Source organism: Onthophagus taurus, chromosome 3 (assembly GCF_036711975.1).
Source record: "Onthophagus taurus isolate NC chromosome 3, IU_Otau_3.0, whole genome shotgun sequence".
Classification (NCBI taxonomy): domain Eukaryota; kingdom Metazoa; phylum Arthropoda; class Insecta; order Coleoptera; family Scarabaeidae; genus Onthophagus; species Onthophagus taurus.
Genome location: NC_091968.1, coordinates 11373734 through 11401125, shown reverse-complemented (window position 1 = coordinate 11401125; position 27392 = coordinate 11373734). Strand labels below are relative to the sequence as shown.

At 32.0% G+C, this 27392-nt stretch overlaps 1 protein-coding gene across 2 annotated transcripts; it reads right to left on the bottom strand.

Moving 5' to 3' along the window:
• Positions 1-170: 170 nt before the first annotated feature.
• LOC111416885 (ring finger protein murashka) lies at positions 171-25712 on the bottom strand. Of its 2 annotated transcripts, none has more exons than XM_023048996.2 (7): positions 25273-25712; positions 25048-25207; positions 24319-24443; positions 15334-15968; positions 15015-15281; positions 4234-4818; positions 171-4178 (listed from the first exon to the last, which is right to left on the bottom strand). In XM_023048996.2, exons 1-7 carry the CDS (start codon positions 25280-25282, stop codon positions 4116-4118), a joined length of 1845 nt encoding a protein of 614 aa, XP_022904764.1. In that variant the 5' UTR covers positions 25283-25712; the 3' UTR covers positions 171-4115. The 2 variants fall into 2 exon arrangements, with proteins under 2 accessions (XP_022904764.1, XP_022904765.1); XM_023048997.2 differs by having other exon boundaries at positions 25048-25230; positions 25273-25688.
• Positions 25713-27392: the final 1680 nt, after the last annotated feature.

The window sequence follows — 27392 nt, the reverse complement described above, 5'->3', positions numbered from 1 at the left end:
TAAAGAAAAGTAACTTCTTCTTTACTCATCGCGTTTCTAATCTCGGCTTCGCCTCGATTAGAAAATTCGCGATTCGTAAAGAAAAAAGTATACTTTCTTCACTTATAATACAAATAACTATTTAAATTTTTTTAATAATTAAAAAAAGGATATAATAATAAGTAATAAAAGCTAGTGAATTTTTTATTTTATTATGTTTGAAAGTAGATCATTAAATTGTATTACAATTATATCGTTTATAATTATTAGATTAGCACTAGAAAGCAATCTACAATAGTACATAAATATTAAAAACCAGCTATAAGCGAGTGATGAGATGAAAATATGTAATAAAACGGAAATCGGAAAAAAGTGAATCTTTTTTTTACATCAAAAACATCTAAGGATTCATTTTTTGGTGTTACTCGTTTTTTTTAAATCTTATTTTGTTGGTATTGCTTTATTTTTAGGTAAATATGTATATTTGTAGTCGGGGGAGAACTCGTATTGCACTTGGTTTTTTTTCTTGGTTATAAATACAAAATAACTAATAAACTGAGAGTTAAAGAGTAGTAACAATTTAGAAATTACAATTATTATTACAAAAAAAATTAACATATTGTATATTTTAACTAATTGAAATAATTTTTTTAAAAAAAACCTATTTTTTTGACTCGAAGACGCAAATTACATAAGATAATTAAACGTATCACAGATGATCTTTATTTATTTTTTTTTTTAATTCAACAAGTTAATATCAAAAGATTCGAAATAAAAATAGGTTTTTTTTAGATATTAACAAAAAATTTTTCTTTTAAAAGAAAAAGATAACCTCAAAAAATTTATTACGCTAGTTAAACTATTTTACTTTTTAAAATAATCCCCCTTTATCAATAACATTTAACCAACAAAAGTATTGCACTTTTTACGTTTTTTTAACGCTTTTTTACGAGGAATTTGATATGATTTATACTGACAGATTAAAACGTCACATTACCAACTTAATTTTTTTTTAAATTTTTAAAACAGTTTAACTTTGCGCTAAATAATTTTAACCAAAAAAAAAATAATATATTCAATGCAGTCTTAATAAACATATTTGTTTTTAATTATTATTAGGGCACTTTGTTATACGATGTGTGTATTTAAAGGGGTTTAATAAAAAATAAAGAATTCTTTTAACATTAAACACGAAATTAACTCGAAAAACGACGTTTCGCATGTTCATTTTATTTTAATAAAACATCTTTGAGGGATTTATATTTTGATGTAAGTTGGAACTAATTAAAACTAAAACTTGGATTGAAAAATATAAATAAATAAAATTCTAACCTGCAAAATTTGACGTGTAATAACAACAAGTGTCAAATTTCAAAATAACCCTCTTTGTATGAACATACTATATTTTTAAAGGCACACCTATATAAAAAGACAATGACGATTACCGATTTATTTTAGTTTAATTTTTTTTCATTTTTCTTTTTGTACAATAATTATTTTAAATTTTTTTCATCTAAAAGGATAAATTTACAATTATTTACGTTTTTTTTTGTTGAGGTGGTGAAGAGAAAGAGATACAGTGGCTCACAGCTTATTTGATACACTAGATAATTTAAAATCTAAAGAGGTGTGAATTCTAAACGTAATTGTTAACATTAGAACACTAACCATGCGTAAAATTTATGTATATAGAAAAGAAAAATGCCTAAACATGATCTTTGAAGGTCAGTAGTCTCTTGAAGGTCATAAAATTCCAATACGACTGTTTCTTGAAGTGCAACGCTCCTCACATTTCCAGAAGTTTTTTTTAATAGTGGTGAGTAAATTTTATGTATCGTTAGTAATAAAGGAATAAAAATTTGATAGAGAGATCAATTTGCCTGCTGTGGTTAGAAACTATAATAACACCAAATGGGCAGTCCATACATTCGATCAAATGTGCCATCATATGAATTGTATTCGAAAGACATAGCTCCCATACATTCTTATGTGCCATTTTCTAGATCTGACTACACGTTCTCCTCTCATCAGCAGTCTCTGTCTGTGATTAACAGCTACGCAGACTAACAATACCCACTTATTTAAAGCAAACTATTGAGAAAAATGTTGTTATGGAAGCTCATAGCAACCAAGACACTAGAACAATGGGTAGTTATTTTTTTATAACCATTTTACGCATGGTTAATAATAAAGTATTATATTTTATTCATTAAATAAAAAACTTCATTTATTACTCAAAATTGGTTAATTTTATGTCACACCTTATTTGATATAGTTTATTCAACACTTAATTATTTGATACATAGTGAGCCTAAGTGGGAGGTGTGATGACGTTTGTTGCTATGTACACCGTGTTAATTAATTATCGTACCCGACGTCATCATTGCAAGTATGCAACCAATATCACAGTATGCGTATTGCAATACGCAATTTGCGTATTGGGTTGCATACTTGCAATGATGATGTCGGGTACGATAATTAATTAACACACTGTATACTAATTAAGTATTATTTTATCATTAAGTGCAGTACTGCTTCATTTTTAGAGTGATCTAATAACTATTTAAAAAATGGAATGAAAAAATGGCAACAGTTGAACAGCAAGAACTGGTTTTAAAACATTTCAAAAATGGGCAATCTATTAGAAAAATTGCCAACATGGTATTTTTAAGTACATCCACAGTGCTGCACATTATAGAAAGATTTCTGCACGAGAATTGTATAATAAATAAGGGGAGAATTGCGCCAAATAAGATTTTCAACGCAACTGACGAGCGATTGATTATTCGGAAAATTATGGCTAATCCAAAGTTATTCGCTCGAAAATGGACTGTCGAGATCCAAAAAGAGTTAGGAAAATCTTCCAGTGCTGAAACTGTTCGGAGAGTACTTCGCCAACATAACTTCCATGGGCGAGTAATACGTAAGAAGGCCCTTTATAAATAAAAAAATCAGGTAAGTCGGCTTTACTTTGGAAAAGAACATATTTCGAAGAACCTAGAGTTTTGGAATGAGGTAATTTTTATTGAATCAAATACGGAACTAAAAAAGGAGAATTTAAAAGCTACAGTTAGGTAACCATGGGGGTGGAAGCTGAACGTCTAGGCATACGACGCAATTTTAACTTTTATCAGTTTCAGCTTTTGCTCTCACTTAATGGTACCACCAGCATAGATAGGAACCCCATTAAAAATCTATGGACAATGTTGGATTAAAATATACGAATGTATAAAATATTCAATAAAGAAGACTTGAAAATGGCAGAATATTACGCCACAAGTAATCAAAAAACTTGTCGAATCAATGCCAAATCGATTAAAGGCGGTGATAAATGCCAAAGGCAATCATACCAAATATGAAATTAACAAAAAAAAACGAATAGCAGTTTATTAGTTGGATATCTGAATTCAACTGTATCAAATAAGTTGACATAAAGATGAATAATACTTTTATTTTCTAGTTTGTGTATTGTTAAAAACCAATTTGTTTAATAAATGAAGTTTTTTACGTTCAAATTTTGTCTAAAAAAAATCTCTTTTAAATTCACTTCTCTTTAGATTTTGAACTATGAAGTGAATCAAATAAGCCACTGTAAACATAGAAAGCGACTTTGTTTCCATAAAAAGACAAGGCCTACTAAGTACAAAAAACTATTTAATTTATTTTAGTAATTTTTGAATTATTTGCATCTAAGAAAATTTAGCTTAAACCCGAAATTTAAAAAATAGAAGAATCTTTTTGATCGACACACACACGTCTAAACCACGAAATAGAGATGTTTAGCGAAAAAACGGGAGGCTTAAAATATAAACTAACGAACACGAACGCTTTGAAAATTAAAAAAAAAAAAACTAACTAAAAACGACTCTGGAGGTAGAACGATTCTGATTATTTTTTTTGTTGATTTTCCATTTTGTATAAGCGAATAAAAAATTTCGCTCTCCTTTCATTATTTAAATAATAATTAAAAAAAAAACAATGAGTGTGTGGGGAAAACAAAAAATATATCAACAACACATGGCACTGGCGATTACTATTGTAATAATAAGAGGACGTTCCTAAAAAATCTAAATTACCTTTTTTATTCTTCATTTGCATGTAGAGTTAATTTTCTTTTTTTGCATTTTGAGATGTAACTAATCACTATTGTTGAGGTATTCTGAAGCGTTTCCACGACAAATTGGGCACGTTCTATTCGACTACAATAAAATTTAATTATCCATTTTCCTTTAAATAAACTTTTTAAATACTTACCCGAAGCCATTTATCAACACATTTAGCGTGAAATTCGTGCGAACAAGGCAACACACGCAGCAATTGTCTCGCCTCAAAATCGCACATACAAACCACGCAACTGGTTTGATCTCCTTGATGCGTATCCGCATTAAATTTATAACTAACCAACTGCTCGATTTCTAACTTAGCCAAACCGCGCGGTTTCGCCTCACCCAATCTCTCCGCCAAATTCAACAACGCTTCGTAATTTTCGGTTTCTGTGCTCTCCGAACTGCTTAAGTCGGTTTGATTGAACGGTGACATGGGCGGATTGGAGAACATCGCCAAGAAATGAAGGAGAAAACCGGGATATTGGGCGGGGGCTGGTACTAATCCGTTGTGCCAACGGGCGCGAGGTGGAGGTGGTAAACGTGCGCTTCTATGTTGAGTACGTCTGTGTAACAATTCTAATTGTTGATTACGAGCTTCAGTCGTTGAAAGGAAAAATGAGGACGGTGGTGGCACCTGGATTGGGGATACATGGAGGGATGGAGCACCGTGAAGAGCTGTGTGTGTGTGAGCGTGATGATCGGACAGAAGTTCTAAATCAATACTATCTGGACGCTAAAAAATAAAAATTAAGATTAGTTTTTAAAATGAAACTACAGTAAAACCTCGATATAACGGATTAATACGTTAAAAGTCTGTCAGTTTTGCTTCAGAAGAACAAATCAACGACGAATGTCGTTCAAGCACTGGGATTGATCAAGATTGTTTTGAAGTCAACAATTATTTACAAGCCACATTTTACCATCTAACGAAGGAATTTGACTGCGCGTCTCATGATTTACTTATTAACAAACTAAGCACATTAATATAAGGCTTAATATATTCTAGTGGGCAATATTCTAGCCGTTTACCAGTTGTACATGGTGCCCCCTAGGACTTCTATATTTAATTTTTGTCAATGACCTGCCCAAAATCATTCCGAGTGATTCTCTTTGCTGATAATACAGTAGTCATGGCTTGCGCGAGTGATGTCGATACATTGCATTATCGTATGATGGATTCACGCGCGATCATCACGAACTGATTTCAAAAAAATAGACTAAGCTTGAACGAAGCCAAAACGCAAACTTTACATTTTCCCTTAGACGTCTAGAGACTTGCAAGGCGCCAGTTAAATATCTGGGACTCTACCTTGACTCGGGTATTACATGGGAATCACATGTTTCACATTTAATAAAAAAAACTTTCGATGTATTGACTACTACATATTATGGTTATTTACGCCTTATTAGCTTGGAGTCATTCTGCCCATACTGATCGAGTTTTTGGAGCCCAGAGAAAATGCGTCAGAGTAATAGCAAACTTGGGATTCCAGGATTGCTGAAGAACTAAATTTATTAAATTTCGAATGTTAACAATTCCTTGCCTTTACATCTTCCACTGCCTTCTATACATTAAAAATAACGTCACCCAATATAAAACGGTTAGTTTTGGTCATAACTACAGTACGTCCCCGGATCGAGTTACAAAGACGAAAAAAAATTTTATTACTGATTTTTCAAACTTATTTCAGCATAAATAATGCGTCGGATATGTTCAAACCACTAAATCGCACGAATTTTATACTTTAATTATAGAAGTTAACTAATTATTTCCAGTTTTATGAAAAAATTGGACTTTCTTAGTTTTAATAGTTCTGCGTCTCCTTGTAATAGTTCACTGTAAACAATTTGTTTCAATCATCCCCAAAAATAAAAATCCATAATTGTCAGATCAGGACTATGTGCTGGTCATAAAATAGGACCATTCGGTCACAATGTGTGATGGTGAGCTAGGCAACCGTCTCGCTGAAAGTACATTGACCGTATAAAATTTACGGGTAATTCATCAAGTTATTCATTAAAATAATTTTGTAACATATCCAAATATTTCTGTTGATTTACATTTCCGTCGAAGAAATATGGCCCAATTACCCCGTGATATGTTATAGCACACCACACATTTACTTTCTTGAAATGTTGACTTCGTCTAGAGAGTGTAGAATTTGGATTTACATCACTCTTCTATGGTTACATATGATGAATTGACTTTGAAAAATTTTTAGTTTAGAAAAAAGGTCAAATTTTTACATAAAAATGGGAATAATTAGGTAACTTCTATAGTTAGAGTATAAAATTCGTGCGATTTAGTGGTTTGAACATATCCGACGCATTATTTACGTTGAGATAAGTTTGAAAATTCAGTGATATAAATATTTTTTGCTTCTTTGTAACTCGATCCGGGGACATACTGTATAATACGAGGTCGGGCCCAAAATTAGCTTTAAACTATTATCAATGGCGAGGGCGAGGGACGGCGTTAATTACATGGGCATAAATTTTATAATGTCTTGCCAGATCGTTTCGTTGTGTTATAGACGAATCTATTTAAACGATAAACTAGGAATTATTTGACAGAGAAAGCCTTCTACAGGCTGTCTCAGCGAGACCGGCCATTAAACGTTTCTGGGGTTCTGGCCAAAATAAAAATTTGAGAATTTTGATTTAAGTATTATCAATTGCGTTCTCTTCGACTAAAATATTTTCATCAAACAGTTCCGGTTATACCGGAAGTCGCCACCTACTTTATTTTGTTAAATGAACACCTGTACATTTTTACAAGTTTGGATTTGTCTGCTTTCAAGGCTTGTGAATAACTTTACTTTTTGTAATTTGATTCAGCCGTTCTCGAGTTATTCGATTTTTTCTAGAAAAATCTGCTCCAGCAGACATTTGTTCAAAAAATCAGAGAACACTCGATTTTTGAGATATCAATTTAGGATTCAGAACATGCTTAAGCAACATGATGAAGTATGTTTTGGTGCCGAGAATGGCTGTCTAGATCGTTTGGTCACTGGAAATTTTCAACTTCTCTTTTTATAAAGGGCACCCCCCACATTTTATTACTTAGTCGTCTTCAGCGTCTCATTTTACATCTTTTATACTCCACATGTCCTATACCTAATATTAATAGTTTGGGAAATAATTAGGGTTTTTTGAAAAATGCTCACATATCATATCGATATTAACCTAGTTGAACAAATGTCTGCTGGAGCAGATTTTTCTAGAAAAATTCGAATAACTCGAGAACGGCAGAATTAAATTGCAAAAAGTAAAGTTATTTATAAACCTTGAAAACAGACAAATCCAAATATGTAAAAATATACCGTATGTATAATATGTATAACCGGAAGTGCTAGCCATCTGAAAATATTTAGTCAAAGAGAACGCAATTGATAATACTTAAGTCTGAATTCTCAAATTTTTATTTTGGCCAGAACCCCAGACACCCTGTATAGCGTGGAGGAATTTTTAAATAATAACTTTGTCGACCTGTAGAACGTGTGTCGCCCCTCCTATTTTGATTTTTGTTTCGTGATTTTGCTGTAGATTTTATATAATTATACATGTGTCTGACTTACGAAAATCATGTAAATGATATTATCGTCAATAAAGTATTATTATTATACAAGATATTCGGAAATTGGCGGATAATCTACACGTCGCGACATACTTCGTTCGATACCATGCTTCATACGTCTTCATGACGTTCTTAAAGGTCGGATAATTTGTCCATAAATAATCATTAATATTCAGTATCTGTTGATAAATAAGCTGCAATTTAGAAGAAAAAGAATTTTGAAAACTCGTTTTTTTGTTAAAGTTATTTTCTTTGGCTTTAAACATTTGGCGTTTTTAACATTTTTTCATTATCATATCTTTATGAAAAACACATTTGGCAACATAATAGAACAACATTTTAACATTAAGATTTTCGTTCAGAGTCGGTCGTAGAATGTCGTTACATGTAGATTATCCGCCAATTTTTGAACACCTGTATAGTAAAACTAGAATCATTTGGGTTTAGCCATAGTATTTAGACGTATGGCTAAATCCGAATGTTTCTAATAGTGGTGGAACGGATATCCGGCAACTATCTGGTCTATTCGGCCATTTTTTAGAATCCGGCCGGATATCGGATAGTTACCTAATATCTGGCTTTGGCCGGATATTAAAAACCTATTACTTAGTACTCCACCACAGGAATTAGTATCTCTTTTAGGTGTTTGACACTGCAGAATCAAGTTCTCAATCACAATAGGACTCTTTTCATTGAATACAACTTTATTTATCATTACCAACCTCATTGTAATAATCCCAATACGATATATAAAATCTCTTGTTGCAGTTTCGTCTAGTTTCCTTCTCTTCGTTTGTAATTCATCATAACATTCATTACTAACAGAACTGTCGCTGTTATCACTTTCGATTATAAATTAAAGTAAAAAACACTTTTGAAAAATCACTTTCAGTTCTTGAGAAATAAATTTATTTCAAAAACCGACAAATTTTTTCGAATTTTGCAATTTTCGCCGATTAAGTTTTAAAAATTCGTATAAAATGGATTTCTTGGAATATGAGTATGAAAATTTCCCAAAATGTTAATAAAAGTGGGCTCTTTCCAATGAACCAACCCGTTTTGAAAAATTACTTTTAGTTTTTAAGCAAACAATATTTGAAGTTTTGATAAAATTTTCGATGTTGTAATTTTCATCGATAATTTTCAAAATTCGCTATAAAATTAATTTCTTGAAGGATCCTTGTGGAAATATCACCAATTATTAATTAAAGTAGTGCTCTTTTTAATGCAACAAGCCGTTTTGAAAAATCACTTTTAGTTCTTGAGAAATAAATTTTTGAAATAATCGACAATTTTTTCGAATTTTGCAATTTTCGCCGATTAATAATTCGTATAAAAGCGATTTCTTGGAATATGAGTATGAAAATTTCCCAAAATGTTAGTAAAAGTTATTCAGCGTTAGATAGTGGTATAGTATAACCAGAAACATTCGGGTTTAGTCGTGCGTTTCTTAAGACGGAACATTCAGAGTTATCATAAAGACGTTACCTTTTCCAAGCAACACTTTTCCTTTGCATAACTACCCAATGCCTGTACTATTAAACTATGTTGCATTTTAAGTGGGATAATGCAAGTGCATAGTAGTTATGTAATTATGGTTACTGCATTCATATACAGTCAACGCCCGCTTAACGTACGCCCGCTTTACGTACGTTCGCAGATACGTACAAGACGTTTTATGACCTCGTGTTCGTACAACGTACATTTGTCATCTGCATTAACGTACATCGGCGATCCAATTTTATTATTTTTTTTATAGAAAGTGAATGATTGAATTCAAATAAAACTAGAAAAGTAAGAGCCTTATTTTTACATTTTATTCTAATTTAAAAAAGTCGGTACAAGCAAAGATAGCATAAATAACTTAATAAATAAACGATTATTAACTTATCGATTCTTAAGTTTTTTTAGTTAAAAATTGTTTTAAGGTTAATTGCCTAAGGCCAGTCTTCTTTTTCTCTATGTACATGGTTTTGTAACAAGTAAACGCATCACGGAGCATACCTACAACATTAGAACTTCGTTCCATATTTGGGTCTACATTCTCTATGACATCGGCGAGATTTTCCATTTTATTTAAAATTTCACTTAAAGTTTCTAAGTTTAATACATTTTCTTTGGGCAGGTCTTCAACGGTGTCATCGTCATTCGTTTCGACATTATCTGTCTTCTGTAATTCCATGAGATCTTCGATAGACAACTCTTCGTCATGTGATTCTATTAACTCTTCGATATCTTCTTCGTTTATTTCCAAGCCTAAGCGTGTTCCAATTTCTATCACGCCTTCTACAACTTCGTTTTGAAGATTTTCAACATTTGTTTCTTCGTCATAAACAAATTGCGGGCACAACTTTTTCCACGCTCTTTTCATTGTCGTTTCTTTAACTTCATCCCAAGAGGCAGATATATTTTTAATTCCATTATGAATATTGTAATCTTTCCAATAAGACTTAACCGTTAATTCCTTATTATCATCAATAGCTTTAATCATGCTTACCATAGTTGCACGTAAATAATATTTCTTAAACGCGGCTATAACGGTTTGGTCCATCGGTTGGATTAATGATGTCGTATTTGGTGGCAAAAATATTACCTTTATATTGGGACATAACTCATTTAACATTATTGGATGCCCTGGGGCATTATCAAGAAGTAGTAATGCTTTAAACGCTAAGTTGTTTTTAGAGCAGTAATCTTTCAGTTCTGGAATAAAGTTGTTTCTATACCAATCTTCAAATACAGATTTCGTGACCCAAGCGTTACGATTTGATTTCCAAATCACTGGCATTGATGACTTTGATACACCTTTAAGCGCTCCGGATTTTCACTATGGTAAACCAACATTGGCTTCAATTTAAAATCACCTGCCGCGTTTCCACCTAGTAATAAAGTTAGACGATTATAGAGTATATTTATTTGTAACTCTATATTAATTAACCATATAATAAAATATTAAAAATTAAAATGGAGTATTTGGTAGACTGTTTTATGTTTGTCTACCAGTTTATTTATTATTTTATGACTATATCAAAATCGCCATGGGAAAATACATTATGTTGATATAACAACCCATGGTGATATAACATGATGTTTCTATATAAAAATAATAAGAGTGCGTGATGCGCTACAATTATTCCCCCCTTCAATAAAAATTAAAAATTTAAAGTAATGACGATGTTTCAAACATAGAAATAAAAAGAACGAAGAAGGAAAGGAAATCCATAGGGGGTGGTAACAATTGTCTTTAGTCTGCACAAGAAAGACATTATATACGTTGAAATAATAAGTATTTGTTTAAATTATAAAAAGGAAAATTTTACTTTTTTAGGATTTTCTTTAACAGTATTAATATCATGCAAGGTTTCATTCAACAAGAATGCTGGTTGTAAATGATCAATATGTATTGAAGTGTGGCGATTATTCTTTAGAATAACAAAGTATTTATCCATTCTCTTAATAACTTTGAAAGGACCTTCAAATCTGGACGATAAAGAATTTTTTATTCCTTGAATTTTTACAAAAACAAAATTTGATTTAAACAATTCTTTGTGTATGAAAGGTTTTAATTTTGAATGAAAGTTAGTCTGAGTTGGTCTCAAGTTTGCAAAAGATTCACGCAGGCTAATAAGAAGTTGATCTGTGTCTATCGAAGAGTTTGACTTAAGAAAGAATTCGCCTGGAAGACGAAGCGGTTGTCCAAACACAAGTTCAGCAGAAGAACATCCCAGATCTACTTTTAAAGAAGATCTGAGTCCTAATAAAATTATTGGAAGATCGTGAAACCACCTGTTGCTACTGCCACGTGCAACAATGGAATTTTTGAGTGTACGATGAAATCTCTCCAAAATTCCATTGCTTTGCGGATGATAAGCAGAAGTACTAATTTGTGTAGTACCAATTAACATGGCAAATTTTGAAAAAAGTTGAGATTCAAATTGTCGCCCTTTGTCATGAGTAATTGTGTGCGGAATACCAAATCGTGAAAAGTAATTCTGAAAAAGTGTATTTGCTATGGTGCTTGCTGAAGTGTCTATAACCGGAAAAGCTTCTGGCCATCGAGTAAAACGTTCAATAACAGTTAAAATATATGAATAACCAGAAGAAGGAGTAAGAGGTCCAACAAGATCTATATGTATATGTTGAAATCTTCCTTGTGGAACCTTTATATGCTTTATAGGAGATTTTGTATATTTATTAATTTTAGTTTTTTGACATGGTATACATGATCTAGTCCAAAGATAAATGTCTTTACTCATGTGGGGCCAAAAGAAACGCATCTTTAATAAATGACGAGTTGCACGTATACCAAGATGTGAAACATTGTGAAATTTTTGGAAAATTTGTTTGCGAAATTTTTCGGGAATATAAATTTTAGGAATGGATGTTGAGACATCACACCAAAGAGTTATATCAGGAAAAACTGATTTTTCTTCAACGAGTGTAAAATTAGTATTACCTCGCGATTGGGCTTGTAAGAGATGTTGTAACTGAAGATCTGTAGATTGAGCATGTTTAATCTCTTTTAAATCAGGATAAGAAAAATTGAGGGATTCTATATTAATGCGTGACATTGTGTCTGCAATAATGTTAGAATCGCCTTTAATATACCTGATGTCTGAAGTGAATTGAGATATATAATGAAGATAACGTGTTTGTCTTGGTGTTTTATCTGATTTGGAATGAATGGAATTAACTAACGGTTTGTGATCAGTGTAAATTGTAAATTGGTTGCCGTATAAAAAATGTTTGAAATATTTAATAGATGAATAAATAGCTAAAAGTTCCCTATCAAAAGTTGAGTAATTTATTTGACTAGGTGATAACTTTTTTGAAAAGAAAGCAACGGGTTGGGTCGTATTATTAATAGCCTGAGACAGAACTGCACCCATACCTGTATTAGAGGCATCTGTTGTTAATGTCAAATTGGCTGAAGGATTTGGATGCGCGATATATACGGACTGAGATAATAGATCTTTAGCACGTGAAAAAGAGTTGGTGTGCTCGTCTGTCCACACAGTAATTTGCTTCTGATTATTTTTGCAAAGTGTGGTCGAAAGAGAATGCAAGGGTCCAAGAATTTCAGAAAAATTGGGTACAAATCTGTGATAGAAATTGATCATTCCAAGAAATCTTTGGAGTTCTTTCAGATTTTGAGGTTGAGGAAAATTATTTATTGCTTCAATTTTTGATTGAGTTGGACGAGACCCTTTGGAAGATATATGATGGCTTAAAAAATCTATTGAACTTACTCCAAAAACACATTTAGACGGTTTAATGTTGATTCCAAAACTGTCTAATCTTTCAAAAAGTTGTCGAAGGTGAATTAAATGTTCATTTTTGTCTTTACTAGCAATAAGGATATCATCCAGGTAGACAAAAATGAAACTTAAACCGGAAGTTACTTCATTTATAAATCGTTGAAACGTTTGGGCTGCGTTTTTTAACCCAAATGGCATTCTAGAGAACTCATAGAGACCGAAAGGGGTAGTGATAGCGGTTTTGTAGATATCTTCTTCTGCTACTGGTATCTGGTGATACGCTCGTACAAGATCGATTTTTGAAAAAATTGTGCAACCATGAAGGTTCAAATTAAAATCTTGCAAATGAGGTAATGGGTATCTGTCTGGTACCGTTACTAAATTTAACTGACGATAGTCGCCACAAGGACGCCAGTCTTGACAATCTTTTTTAGGTACCATGTGTAAGGGTGAAGCAACAGAAGAAGAAGATGATCTACAAATACCGAGTTCTACCATATCATTGAATTCTCTTTTGGCGATTGCAAATTTAGTTTTGTCAAGTCGTCTCGGCCTACAAAATGGAAGATGTGAATCGGTTATAATATAATGTTTAACATTATGTTTAACAGGTAAATTAAAATCTGGAATAGTGGTTAAATTTGGAAAGGATTTTAAAAGATTTGTAAATTCAGTTTCGATAGAAAAATCCTCACTTATAGAGTATATTTATTTGTAACTCTATATTAATTAACCATATAATAAAATATTAAAAATTAAAATGGAGTATTTGGTAGACTGTTTTATGTTTGTCTACCAGTTTATTTATTATTTTATGACTATATCAAAATCGCCATGGGAAATTACATTATGTTGATATAACAACCCATGGTGATATAACATGATGTTTCTATATAAAAATAATAAGAGTGCGTGATGCGCTACAACGATCTTTGGCAGCTTTATATCCCGGCATACGTTTCTCATCTTTAGTGATATATTTGTTGGAAGGCATCTTCTTCCAAAACAATCCCGTTTCGTCAACATTAAAGATTTGATGTGGACTGTAATTTCCATCATGGACAATAGCTTTTAGTGTTGCTATAAATTCACTAGCAGCGTTAGAGTCTGCACTCGCTGCTTCTCCTGTCAAATCTTCTAAACCATCCCCAACTTGCATTAAACGTATCAGTTGCGTTCTCATCCATTTTTTTTCTTAATTCTGAATAAATTTCCTTAGCTTTTTGTTGGATAGCAGAAAGACTTAAAGGAATATTTCTGTGTAATTGAGAGTCTAACCAAACTTTCTAAATCCCATCCATTTCTTCCATCACATTAGAATGTATACGAGTACCTGAAGTTTGTTGAAGATTTATCCCATCTTTAACATAACACTTCAAACATTCTTTTGATTTTACTATTGTGTTAACTGTTGATCTACTGTATCCTAAACGTCTTCCTATTTCCGCTAGGTTTTCACCCTTCTCTGCCATTTCAATAATTTTCAGTTTTTTAACAAAAGTAATCGTTTTTCTTCTTTTCGAACCTTGTTCTATCTCGCGGTCACCTTTCCTTTTATTCATTTTCAACTTTTTATTTCTAAAATCCCGTTTGATCGAAATGTATTGACGCGGACGATGTCTGAAACGATCTGAAGCGAACTCAGGACATGTATCGATTGAATTCACAAAGCTATTTTTTCGTCCGGTCTCTTTCGGTAAATCCCCTATGCAAAATGTGGTAAAATAGAGTAGTGTAACGAGCAAACTAGGAAAGTCCCGAGTCGGCCGTAAGTGTACGTTCGTACGAACAAGTTTGTACGTTCGTGCGAACAAAGATCATCTTGAAACCAATTAAACATAAATATACGTATTCTTATGGATATTTCGTGTTCGTTTAACGTACAATCGTTATACGTACGGTAACTCAGGAACGCATTGTGTACGTTAAGTGAGCGCTCACTGTATTGCAACTTAAATGAAATTCCCGGTATATTTAAATATACTGATATATCCGTTATATTGAGATTTTACTGTAATCTAAATTTCCGTTTTCAATTTGCATCTTTTCCCTGATACATTTTTTCACTACACTATCTATAAGATAGTAAATTACCTGTGGTGCTAAATTTTGATGCGGATGCGGATAATGTTGATTGGGCACCGAAAGAGCATTTGGCGGATTTGGAAAACCTCCATAACCTTGATGCGGTAAACAACCAGGAAATTGTTGAGCTGCCACAATTTGCGGCGGATACATATTGTGAACGTGGCACGTGTGCATATGGGGAGGAGCCCCTGGTGGTGCGCTACACAACGAAATGTGTGGCGTTATGTTCCAAATGCTGTCGTGGTGATGATTCATTGGTATTGTAACGGGTACCTAAAAGTTAAAAATAATTATCATAAATTTAACTTAAATCATTTAATATAACCTGATTTAAATCCATCATAACAGCTGTACTTTGGTGTGGATGCGGATGAGCAACAGGTGGTGGACTCGGTAAGAAAGTATGATGATGAGTATGCGTGAATTCACCCCGATCTCGATATCTAAGCCTACGTAACGGAGGCGGACTTCCTTGTAATCCCGGAGGTTGATGCGTTGCAGCTCCACCCAGCGGTTGATGTTGTCTTGGAGAACGTCTCGGTGGCGAAGACGGTTGAGCATTAAGCGCATCAATATGATGCCCGGATCGCGACAATCGCCTTCGTTTCCTCGACGGACTCTCACTTTTAATGCTTTCATCGGAAGTTTGTCGGTGAAAAAATTGCGGCGAATGCTGTTGAAAATGCACGGGGCTTACACGCATATCTCTGCCGTGTCTTCTTTGAGTAAAATCAATCACATTACGGGGGTGAATCGATTCACCTTGAGGCGATCCTAATAGAGAGGTCGTGTTTTCGCAGATACTTATACGTAAGGGAGGCGATATGTGGCGACGATCGGATAAATTGTGACGACGGTCGTTGTGCTGTTGGTAACTTGGCCCCACACCTACGTTATGACGACGTTCTACCGGATTCGGAAGTTGTATGTGTCTTCTTTCTTGATGTTGATGAGTTAACCCTAAAATTTAAAATTTATTGTTATTAAAAAAAATTATTTATTATTAAAATTGTTGTTATTTTAAGCTAAAAGTAGACCAACTCTGTCCCATTTAATTTTCTTTAGTCCCAACTCATCATTTTTTATTACCAACTTATAAAAGAACTAAAAATAAACTAACTACATGTAAACCATTGCTAATTTAAGAATAAGTAATCATAAAACGAACTATTCAACACCCTCTTGTTTGCTTGTAAATCCATTATTACAATTATTAACTTATTTAAAATAACCTAATCCTATAGTTTCGCTATTCTTATTTAGTTTATGTCTATTAAGACCTTTAGATAATATATCTGTTAATTGGCTTGCACTTTATTGTTATATTTTACAATAAAGATGTACCTAAATAAAAATTAATTTAACACATTTTATTTTTCAAGTAATGAACAATTAGCAAGGATTTAACAATTATTTTCAAAAATTCCGGCTCGTGTGAACTTTTCATCCACCCCCAAAGTCAATAATTGATGGGGTTTAGATCAGGTGATCAGGCAGGCCAATTCTGTGGACCACCACGCCCAATCCAACTATTTGGAAAGTGAGTATTTAGAAGTTTCTAATCATTGGATTAAAATGTGCAACATGATGGAGCCCCTCCATCATGTTGGAAGTACAATCTTTGCCTAATATTCGAAGATACATCACCCAAAATTTCTGTTAAGTGACTTCCAAAAACTATAAATACCTTTCCCCAGTGGGACGCTGATCCAATACAAATAGACCGAATAATCGATCGTCTAACATACCACACCATACGTTGACACTAAATCGATTCTGGAAGTTAATTATTATTGTTATTTCTATAACAGTTGAGAATCGGACTTAAACATAAGGGTTTATTTGAATTATTTTAACCTTCCGAATACGTCCTCGAAATATTTTCCTTTCCTCCTGAAACACACTGTATAGAGTATAAAATAATGGATAACAAATAAATCAGTTGGACCGCGTTATACATCACTTGACTAAGCGACATTTTATCGTTTTTAGAGATTTTCATGCTGTCTGGTAAGCAAAGGTGTAACTTATCTTAGAAAAAATGCAGAATACCGAAAGCCCTAAAATACTGTTTGTTTTAAAGGTTAAAGCTCAATCACGTTAGACGATTTCAAGTTCGATTTGCATCGTACGACACTTAGATTCTACAATAGAAAAAAATAGATGAACCTACAATTTTGGGCCAGTGTCGTTTTCTAGATGTTAGTGTGAAAAACAATACGTGATCGCTTTTAAACGTGTCGTAATTTTTTATTATTTTTTATTAAACACAAAAACAGTATAAAAGCGTAACTAATAACCATCTTTTTTATATTGACTACTTGGTCACACCTAATGTTTTATAAATATATACAGGGTGTCACACAAAAAACGCCCCAAGCTGTAACTCTGTCATTTAACTTCCGATTTTTATAAACGAGGTATCAAATGAAATGGCTTGATGAATGCTATGATTCATGCTACAAATAAACTTTTTCCAACGCCATCTTCGATTTCAAACGATTACCAACTTTTGATTTTCAAATTGCTAGGTATGTTTTTCTTCACGTTAGAGATGTTTTTTTGAGCCCATCGATCTACAATACATTAACATTAATAGTAATTTTAGCAGAGAAAAACAATTAAAACATTTTCTGAACATTGTCTGTAATACTGCAGTGTGCCATGGAAAAAATAACACGCAAAACTGATAACAGTCATTAAATGCTATGTCAATGCCCGAAGCAGTTGTAAATGATACTTATAAGTTGTTTTTTCATTTATCCCGTGGCACACTACAGTATAATACAAGTGACTTTAAGAGAATGTTCAGAAACTATTTTAATGTTTTTCTATGCTACTATTACAATTAATGTTGATGTAGTGTACATTAATGGATTCAAAAAAAAAAAAACTCTATCCAATAGCGTGAAGAAAAACATACCGAGCAATTTGAAAATCAAATGTTGATAATTGCTAGAATTTGAAGATGGCGTTGGAAAAAGTTTATTTGTAGCATGAATCATAGTATTCATCAAACCATTTCATTTGATAGCTAGGTCATGTTAATTGGAAGGTAAATGACAGAGGTACAGCTAGCGGCGTTCTTGTGTGGCAACCTGTGTACACAGGTGTCTTTTCTCTACTAAAATTATATTCAAAATGGATGTATTGTATATCAGTGGATTCAGAAAAACAATCTCTATCCAATGACGTAAAAAAAAACATAGAGCAATTTGAAAAGCAAAAGTTAATAATCGCTTAAAATTGAAGATGGCCTTGGAAAAAATTTATTTGTAGCATAAATCATAGTATTCATGAAACCATTTCATTTGATACCCCGCTCATGAAAATCGGAATGTAAATGACAGAGTTGCAGCTTGGGGCGTTTTTTGTGTGACACCCTGTATAATCTAACACGCCTCCTTACATTTATAAAACATTCACTATAAAATAAACAACTTGAAATACTAAACAATAAATCTTATACTACTAAATTCAACATTTCTCTTAGTTTCACAAATTTATCCTTGCTCATTGATTTTGTAAAAATATCTGCTAGGTTTCTATTTGAATCTACTTTAATTATATCTATGACTCCTTCCATATAACATATAATGCACTTCAATATACTTAGAATTTTTAATAAAATTTCCATATTTAGCAATACTCAAAGTTCTTGAATTATCTTCATATATCTTAATAGGTGCCTTAAAGTCAATGTTAAAAAATTCGAGTATTTCTTTTATTAGTTTTATTTCGGTTACCGTTTCTGATAAGGCTACATATTCAGCAAATGTTGAAGACTTAGTTATACTATCTTGTTTTTTAGATTTCCAATGTACATTTCCAAACAATCCCATAACACAGCCTGATGTAGATTTTCTATCTAAATTGTCTCCTGCCCAATCTGCGTCTACATAGCAATTAAGGATTTCACAAATATCGTTCCTATTGTAAGTTAATTTAATGTCCTTTGTCAAATATAAATACTTCAAAACTCTCAAGGCATATTTAAAATGAGTTTCATTATAACAATGTTGAAATCTACTTACATAATTAACGCTATAGCTTACACCTGGTCTAGTCGCAGAACTTATATGCAGCAGTGCCCCTATTAGATTTCTGTACGTAAAATTATGAGATATCTCCTGTACAGGTTCCTATTTTAAATTTGCTTCCATTGGTGTTTTAAACAATTTTGAGCTTTTAATTTTATATTACTCAGCTAAAGATTTAATGTATTCTTCCTGACTAAGAGTCATAACATTTTTCGTGTAATTAATTCCAAGATAATTTTTCACTTCTCCCATATCTTTCATTTTAAATTTACTGAACAATAAGCTTTTGATGTATTGAATCTTTTTCTTATTTTTACAACATATTAACAGATCGTCAACAAACACTACTAGGTAAATCATATTGTCTTCATCTCTTTTGTTATATAAACAATAGTCACAGTTCCTCCTTATAAATTTCATATCACATAAAAATTCATTGAAACAATCATACCACACACGAGGACTTCCTCTCAAACTGTATAATGCTTTTTCTAGTTTACACACTCTGTCAGTCCCATCTTCAAATCCTCTCGCTTGATTTACAGAGATTTCTGAAAAAATCTTACTATTCAAGAAAGCAGTCTCTACATCCATTTGTTCTATAATCAGTTTTTTCTGGCAGCAATATTTTTAATAATAATATTTTTAAAGTTTGCATTTTAGCTACTGGTGAATAAATGTCATCTACAATTTCAGATCGTTGAAAACCTTTTACAACTAATCTAGCTTTATAAATGTTAATTGCCTTTTTTGTAAAAACCCATTTAACATCTAAACTTTTCTCTCTTCAATCTTCTCAATTCTTGAGACGTTCTTTGTTGTTCTTTTTTGTTTTATTTTCGAATTTAATTTCTGTACTCTCATCTTGTATTTCAGAATCAGTTTCAATCTCATCTCTAGAAGAATTGGTTTCAATTTAATTGTAAATTCTGTTTGTATCTAAACCCTTGCATTTAACATTCTCCTCCACAACATCAACATGTCTAGCTGCAATGATTCTGTTATTTACTAAACCTTTATACCCAACTTCAGTATAATGCAGCAAAATTCCGAAATCAGCCTTTTTATCCCATTTAGACCTTAACTGTTCTGGTTTTCGAACAAAAATTCTACTTCCATATAGACGTAAATATTTAATAGTAAGCTCTCTTCCAAACATTATTTCGTAAGGCGTTTTCTTTTCTATAGTATTTGCTAATGTTCTATTCTTAAGACATGCAGCTGCGCATACTACCTCTAGCCAAAATTTTCGATCTATTTTTGCTTCTTTTAATAAACAACTAGACATGTCCATAATTGATCTATTATATCATTCTCTAGTTAGATGTTTAATATTCGAATTTAAATATTCTTTTCCATTATTGCATCTTAGTTTACCATCGTAGTTTTTTTATAGTTTTACCATATACTCGGTTTCTAAATGTTCAGGTATGCCATCTAATAATTGGCTTTTACACAAAGTTCTTAAATCAGAAAAATTTACATTACCCAGAATACGATGTCATTTTTCCTTTAACGTCATATTAATTTTAGTATTACTATTTGCAATATTTACTTCCTAGCAATACCCTCTTTCCTAGCAATTGCAATCAATTGATTATGTCTGTTATAAATTTTTGAAGTGTTTATCTTTGATATAATTTTATTTTTATCTGTGATTCTAGCATAACTAATTAAATTTCTATTCATTTCTTTAACATAAAAAACATTTAACATTCTAATTGAAATTATTTTATCATAAACTTGAAAATAACTAATTACATGACCTACTTTAGTGGCTTTCAAAAATTTACCATCACCAATTTTTACATTTACAGGTTCTTTTAATGTTATACAGTGAAATTTCCCTAACTCGAACTTCTATATCTCAAATTATCCTCTAAGGCCCACTTTTACCACCTCTTGATAAATTTATCCGATAGATAAATCCAACTCTTAGCCAATGAGAACGCTTAAAACCGCCGTAACCATGGCAACTATCCTCTAGATAGTTTATCAGGAGGATGGTAAAAGTGGGCCTAAGTCGAATAATTTTCGTAAGCTCAAGCGTTTGACTAGGTTTCAAATGTGTTTTTATCTCTCTAAGTCGAATTTCCCTAACTTGAATTTCTCTGTAACTCGAACTGAACTACTTGTCCATTTTAAGCCAAAAGAAAATTACGGATTACTTTAAAAAACTTGATTCATTTTCTACTTATAATAGTATTAAAGTTTCTGTTTTAAATATACATATTAGAAAAGTACATTTCTAATTGTTTTCTTTAGAGCTGAAATTCTACTAATTTTTCTCTAACTCGAAGTTTTCTTCCGCTCCCTTAGTGATTCGAGTTAGGGAAATTTCACTGTACTATCATGAAAATATTGATCATTATTTATTACATGATCAGTACAGCCACTGTCTAATAACCAATGAATTTCTATTTATCACCTAAATCTGATCTTTTGTCTTTACATATCATCATAGTTTGGACCTGCGTATAAAAACTGTTCATTCCATAACTTTGTTCTTCGCCTCTACCACGTTGTCTGCTTCTATTATAATAATTATGAGAATAATTATTACCTCTTCATTGACTGAAATTTCCTTGGATGTACTGTTGCTGCTGCATTCCACCTAGTTTCCATGAACCTCTGCCTTCGCCAACATAACGATAATCTTTCCTGAAATGGCATGGTTTCCCACATTTATAACACACTTCTTGATTCTGTTTCTTTGTAAAAAAGGCATTTGACTTTTGGTCACAATTTGTGGATTCTTCTTAATCTTTCAATTTGAACAAGCTTATTTTACTTTTTAAATACTCTGCGGTCTGATCCTCTTCTTTTAAAACATCAACCAAATCTCCAATATAACTCAATGAATCTGGTAGTGTTTGCAACATGTAATTCATTTTTTCTTTTTCCGTTACTTTTGCACCCTCGGCTTTTAATGAATTTATTGATTTTTCAAATTCACTAAAAAATGTTGGAATATCTTTAAAATTGTTTATTCTCAGTTTTTCCAATTTATTTCTGTTCTCGGTCTAGTGTTAGTTCTACTGGCAGTGGTAGGTAGTGCTAGTTAGCATAAAATATTACATTGTTGTATATTTTTATTGAACTAGAACGAGAACTAGAAACATTCGGGTTTAGTCAACTTTAATTTTATTATTATATTCCTAATGTTCATAAAATAAGTTTTAAAGTGAGTCCAAACTTGACGCATTTATCTCAAAAAACCAAAAAGTTCTAACTTTCAACTTTTAATTTTGACATATTTGTCAACTTTTAAAAAAATCCTTTAAAATGAGTCCAAACTCGACATTAATTTAACTTTAATAGTAATAAAAATACAATCACTTCCGGTTTGAAACGTCAATTTTGACATATTTGTCATCTTCATTAAAAAACCTTTAAAAGGAGTCCAAAGATGACGCACTTATCTCAAAAAACAGAAAAGTTAGAATAAAAAACATTAAACCGTAAGTTAGCAACAATGAAGATAGCAACTTAATTTTTAAATATTAACACCAACCTTAATTTTTTATTTTTTTTATTATATCTTTGTTTTTGTGACAAATATTAAGACATTTTATAAAAATTAAGAATATGTCAAAATGACATTGGCATTTCAAACCGGAAGTTGCTTATATCTCGAGTAATATTGGAATTAAACGTATCATGTTTGGACTCATTTTAAAGGATTTTTCACGATGATACAAACATGTCAAAATTGACGTTGACATTCTTAACCGGAAGTTGACCATAACTTCATTAATATTGAAGATAATTATGTCGTGTTTGTACTCATTTTAAAGGATTTTTAATGAAGATTACAAATATGTCAAAATTGAGGTTGATATTTTAAATCTGAAGTTAATTATCACTGTGTTAGTCACTTTTCCGCACTTTCTTTTTATTTTTAACGTGTTTTTTGGGACATTTCACACTGATTAAAAAAATCGTCGATTTTTAAGCCACATGGCTATTCTTGAATTTTTCCTAAGTTTCTTAATATTTCTTTTGTTCAAAAAGAGCGTTCTTAAATTTTAACCTGTAAACTTGTAATACTACATCCTTAATTTTATTTTACAACTTTTTAAACTTTAATTTTGTAAATTAGTAAATAATAATCTGATTTCGACTTTGATATGTGATCTTTTTAACAAAACAAAAAGAAATATTAGGAAACTTGTCTGTAAAATGGATAAGATGAAAGATGTTAATCTATTTGTAGAGTCTCTGATGATGGCCAAGGGCCGAAACTGGTTAGACTTAAATTCTATATAAAATAAAACCAGTTTAAAAGTACAAAATCAAACTCTAGATTATTTTCTTCTGTGCTTGTGATAGCTGTCATCAGTGTTCTATGATAATAATGGACAGGCACCAAACAATTTTCAATAGTTTGAGCCTGTCTATTCCCGTTTTTCTCAACATTATTCATTTGTTGCTTAGTCAAGTGATGCATAACGCGGTCCAACTTATATTTAACATATTAGTGGCTCTTCTTCCTTTTGTACCTTAAATTCATATCCATTTTCCCTTGCAAATATCTCAATACCCTTTTCAAATGTATCCAAACCTCTTCATTGTTTGTCTTGGTAGCGTCAGAAGTAATTTATAGCAAAACTAATATCCGGTATATTAATTTAGCATCTATAGGTGTACTGCATGATCTACAATTTTGAAAATTGAACTCGTTTAGTGTTCCATTTAAATATCTTCCTTGGTTTATTTCTAATATGCCTGCTTTACTATCATATTCTAATTCTAATCCTAAAAAGTGTTTTAAATCTGCTTTATCTTTCATATATTTTATTATATTTATGCGCTGTAAATTTGGTCCTGATAAAATAATATCATCAATGTAAAGTAACAAACTAACAATATTTTCATCACATTCTTTATCTTTAACATATAAACAGTCATCGTTTTTAGATCTAACAAAACCTAAATCTAACAGATAACTGTTTATTTTGTCATTCCAACACCTTGATGCTTGTTTAAGTCTGTATAGAGATTTATTTAGTTTTAGCACACATCCTGGCTTACATTTTACCCTCTTTGGCGCATAAATATAAACATCTTCCTTCAAGTCACCATTCAAGTCTCCATTTTGTTATGAAAATTTAACTTGATAGTGGCGGTATTAAGATGTGATAATGGTAGAGAATATTTAAAAGTTTACTGGATAAGGCAAGAACGAAATTAAATGGGACAGAGTTGGTTTACTTTCAACTTGAAATTACAACAAAAATAATTAAAAAGAAAATAAGATTTTTTTTTACCTGATGCTTCATTATTATAATGCATGTGATTTGAACGGAGGACGGGGCTCAACTGTGCTGGTTTTGGGTAACCATGAACGTAATTAGCATCCTTCGGGCTGTTGTTATTCGCCACGGAACACTCTCTGTTATATAATAAAAAAATTAGTTGTTTAAATTTAATTTTTATTAACAAATGTAATAAAAAGAAAATTTGAAACTTGATTGTCACAGATAAAAATAGTTAATCTTAAAGTATTAAATTCTAAGCGTAATTCTTTCTATTGTTCATTTGAAAATTGAAACATTCCTAGTTTTATCTAATAGTTGTTTTCAATTACAAAAAAATGCGCTTATTGATTTCTTTCCTGGAAAATTTTATTTTAATGACAGCTGTGTTATACATAACCTCAAAATAAAAATAAATTTGAATTTTTAATTATTAAAATATCGTTTTAAACATAAATGGGAATTTGGAAAGCAAAAAGAAATTCACAAGTTAATAATTTACAAAGTAGTATAAAAGAAAGTTAAAAAGTAAAAAAAAATTTTGAGGTTATATCTCGAAAATGAATCGACTCCAAAAAATGCTTCATTTTTTTGTAATAAATTCAAGTACTCAAACAATTTTTTTAATTTTTTCTTATCATACTCACTCAAGTAAAAAAAAATAAATTAATTATTTATAAAAAGTAAGGTTATGTTAATAAGTGGAAAAAAAATGTTAAGTTATGTAACTATATTACAAACCCTCTGTTGCAATTTCCGTCATAATCCCTTGAATAGTCTTTTTGATACCTATTGTTCCATTTCTGATGTGGAAGGTTGTGGCTGGGCCTTCCATTCCTGCTAAAATTGGAAGAGTTTCTACGAGGTTGTCCATGATTGTTGGGATTCATCCTCGAATAGACTACAGCAAAAACAAAAAAAAAACTAAAAAAAACCCTAAAGCAAAAACATAATTTTTTAACCAACCTTGTGACATGCACACGAACGTTTCCCGTTAAAACTTAACTATGTAGACAATGAAAAGACGATAAACGGGCGTGATTAACGCACCGAGAACGACGAAATCGTTTATGAATAAGAAAGGATGTGGGTTCGTCGTCGTAGTTAAGTTTGCTGTGTTGCCTTTCTGTATATATAGTACACTATCGATCCAGTAGGTGTGCTCGCGATCGTGCATCAAAATTATCGTTCCAAAAAAACCCTTTTTCTCACTTCCAAAAATTAAATTTTAGTTTCTTAAACGTTACGCGAAAACAAAGATCACTTTTCCACGCACAACTTTTCCTTTTTGTGTTGTGAAACTTCTTCTCCTCACCTCGACTTTTGTGTGTGTGTGCGGCCCACACAGCACGGATTTCGCCGAGGCAGCGCTGGCAACCAACACAACAAACACAAAGGTCCCAAGATGGGTGTCGACGGGGGTGATGGGACGCAAAGGAAGAGGAAATGGCGTTGGAGACGGTGGTGGGGAAACGATTTCATCGATTTTCTCACAAATTAAGAAAACTTATTGAAAGGTGAAAAACGATTAATTATTTCTTTTTAGCGTTAATTGCGAAATTAAGTTTTAAATTCACGAAGAAAATTCGTTACAAAATTTACTGGCTAATAAGCGCCATCTTGTTTATTTATTTTTATTTAGAGTTAAAAAAATCAAATTATTTATTGAAGAATTTTTTAAATGACATCGTAATTAATTTATTAAATTAAAAATTTTAAAAAAAATCAGTTTTAGAATTTAGAATAACAATATTTTTCATCTTAAAATTAAATTAAATCGTTCTAATTAGATATATCAAAGATAGATAGCGCTATAACTTTAAATGTCAAAAAATATCTTTATTTTTGAAATAATTAAGTATACAGTGCATTTCACTTAAGATACAATATACAAAACTATATTTCCGTAGAAACCTACTTACTTTGTCCCACATAAAATGCAATATAATTTGACATTACTGTAAAACCTCGATATAACGGATCAATACGAGGAACGCAGTGTCCGTTATAGCTCAATAAGAATATACAACAAATTAGCGCTGAATAACCAGTGTTGTTAAATACCCGGGTATTTATTTTCCAAGGAAAATTTCCCGGGGGTATTTACCCAAGATGGGTATTTAGAGGTATTTATAAAATTTAATTTAAATTGAGTTGATGGCAGTTTTGCAAGCACTTCAAGAATGCAGAGTCGATTATCGATATACCAAACTTATTTATAACATCTACAAGAATGCTACAATGATGGTAAAATTGCATGAAAGTACTGAAGAGAGTAGAAGTAGTAAAGCACTGATTGTGAGTAAAACAAGGCGATACACTGTTGAACCCAAATTGTTCATCACAGTCCTCAGAGTGCATTTAAACAACTGGATTTGACCCAAAAAGGCATAAAAATTAATTGCAAATGCTTAAGTAATTTGCGCTACGCGGCCGATATAAGATAAGTCGGGCTAAATATCAACGAGGAGAAATTAAAATTTATGATAAATCTTGTTCTCAGCTCTAACATCAACATTGGGGATAATGAGATTGAGAGGGTTGACAGCTATGTATATCTTGGCTATGAGGTTCGTGTATCGAGAGATAATCAAACAAGCGAACTAAACAGAAAGATCACACTCGTATGCGCATCCTACGGAAAACTTAGAGACATATTCAAGAGAAAAGGCCAAGAAAGGCTTTCAATCAATACGTGTTTCCGGCTATGACATAAGGCTCCGAAACTTTAACATTAACGGTAGCCACTGCCAGGAGGGTCCAAGTAACGCAAAGATAGATTTCGATCCTAGGTCGATCCAGGGCCTAACTCTAAGGAACTACATACGAAATGAAGACCTATGATGAAGAACTGGCGTAAATGATGTGGTCAACATTGTGGCAAAGCTTAAGTGGAACTGGGCGGGTCATGTCGCGCGAATGAAGAATGAGCAGTGGACAAAACGATTACTTGATTACCGCGAGCGAACAGACGAAGTAAACGTCAAAAGAATGAGCAACAATTGGATTCAGACAGCACAGAATAGAATCGCCAAGTCTATGTCACAGTCTATGTCCAACAATGGACGCAGCCCTCTGATTGATGT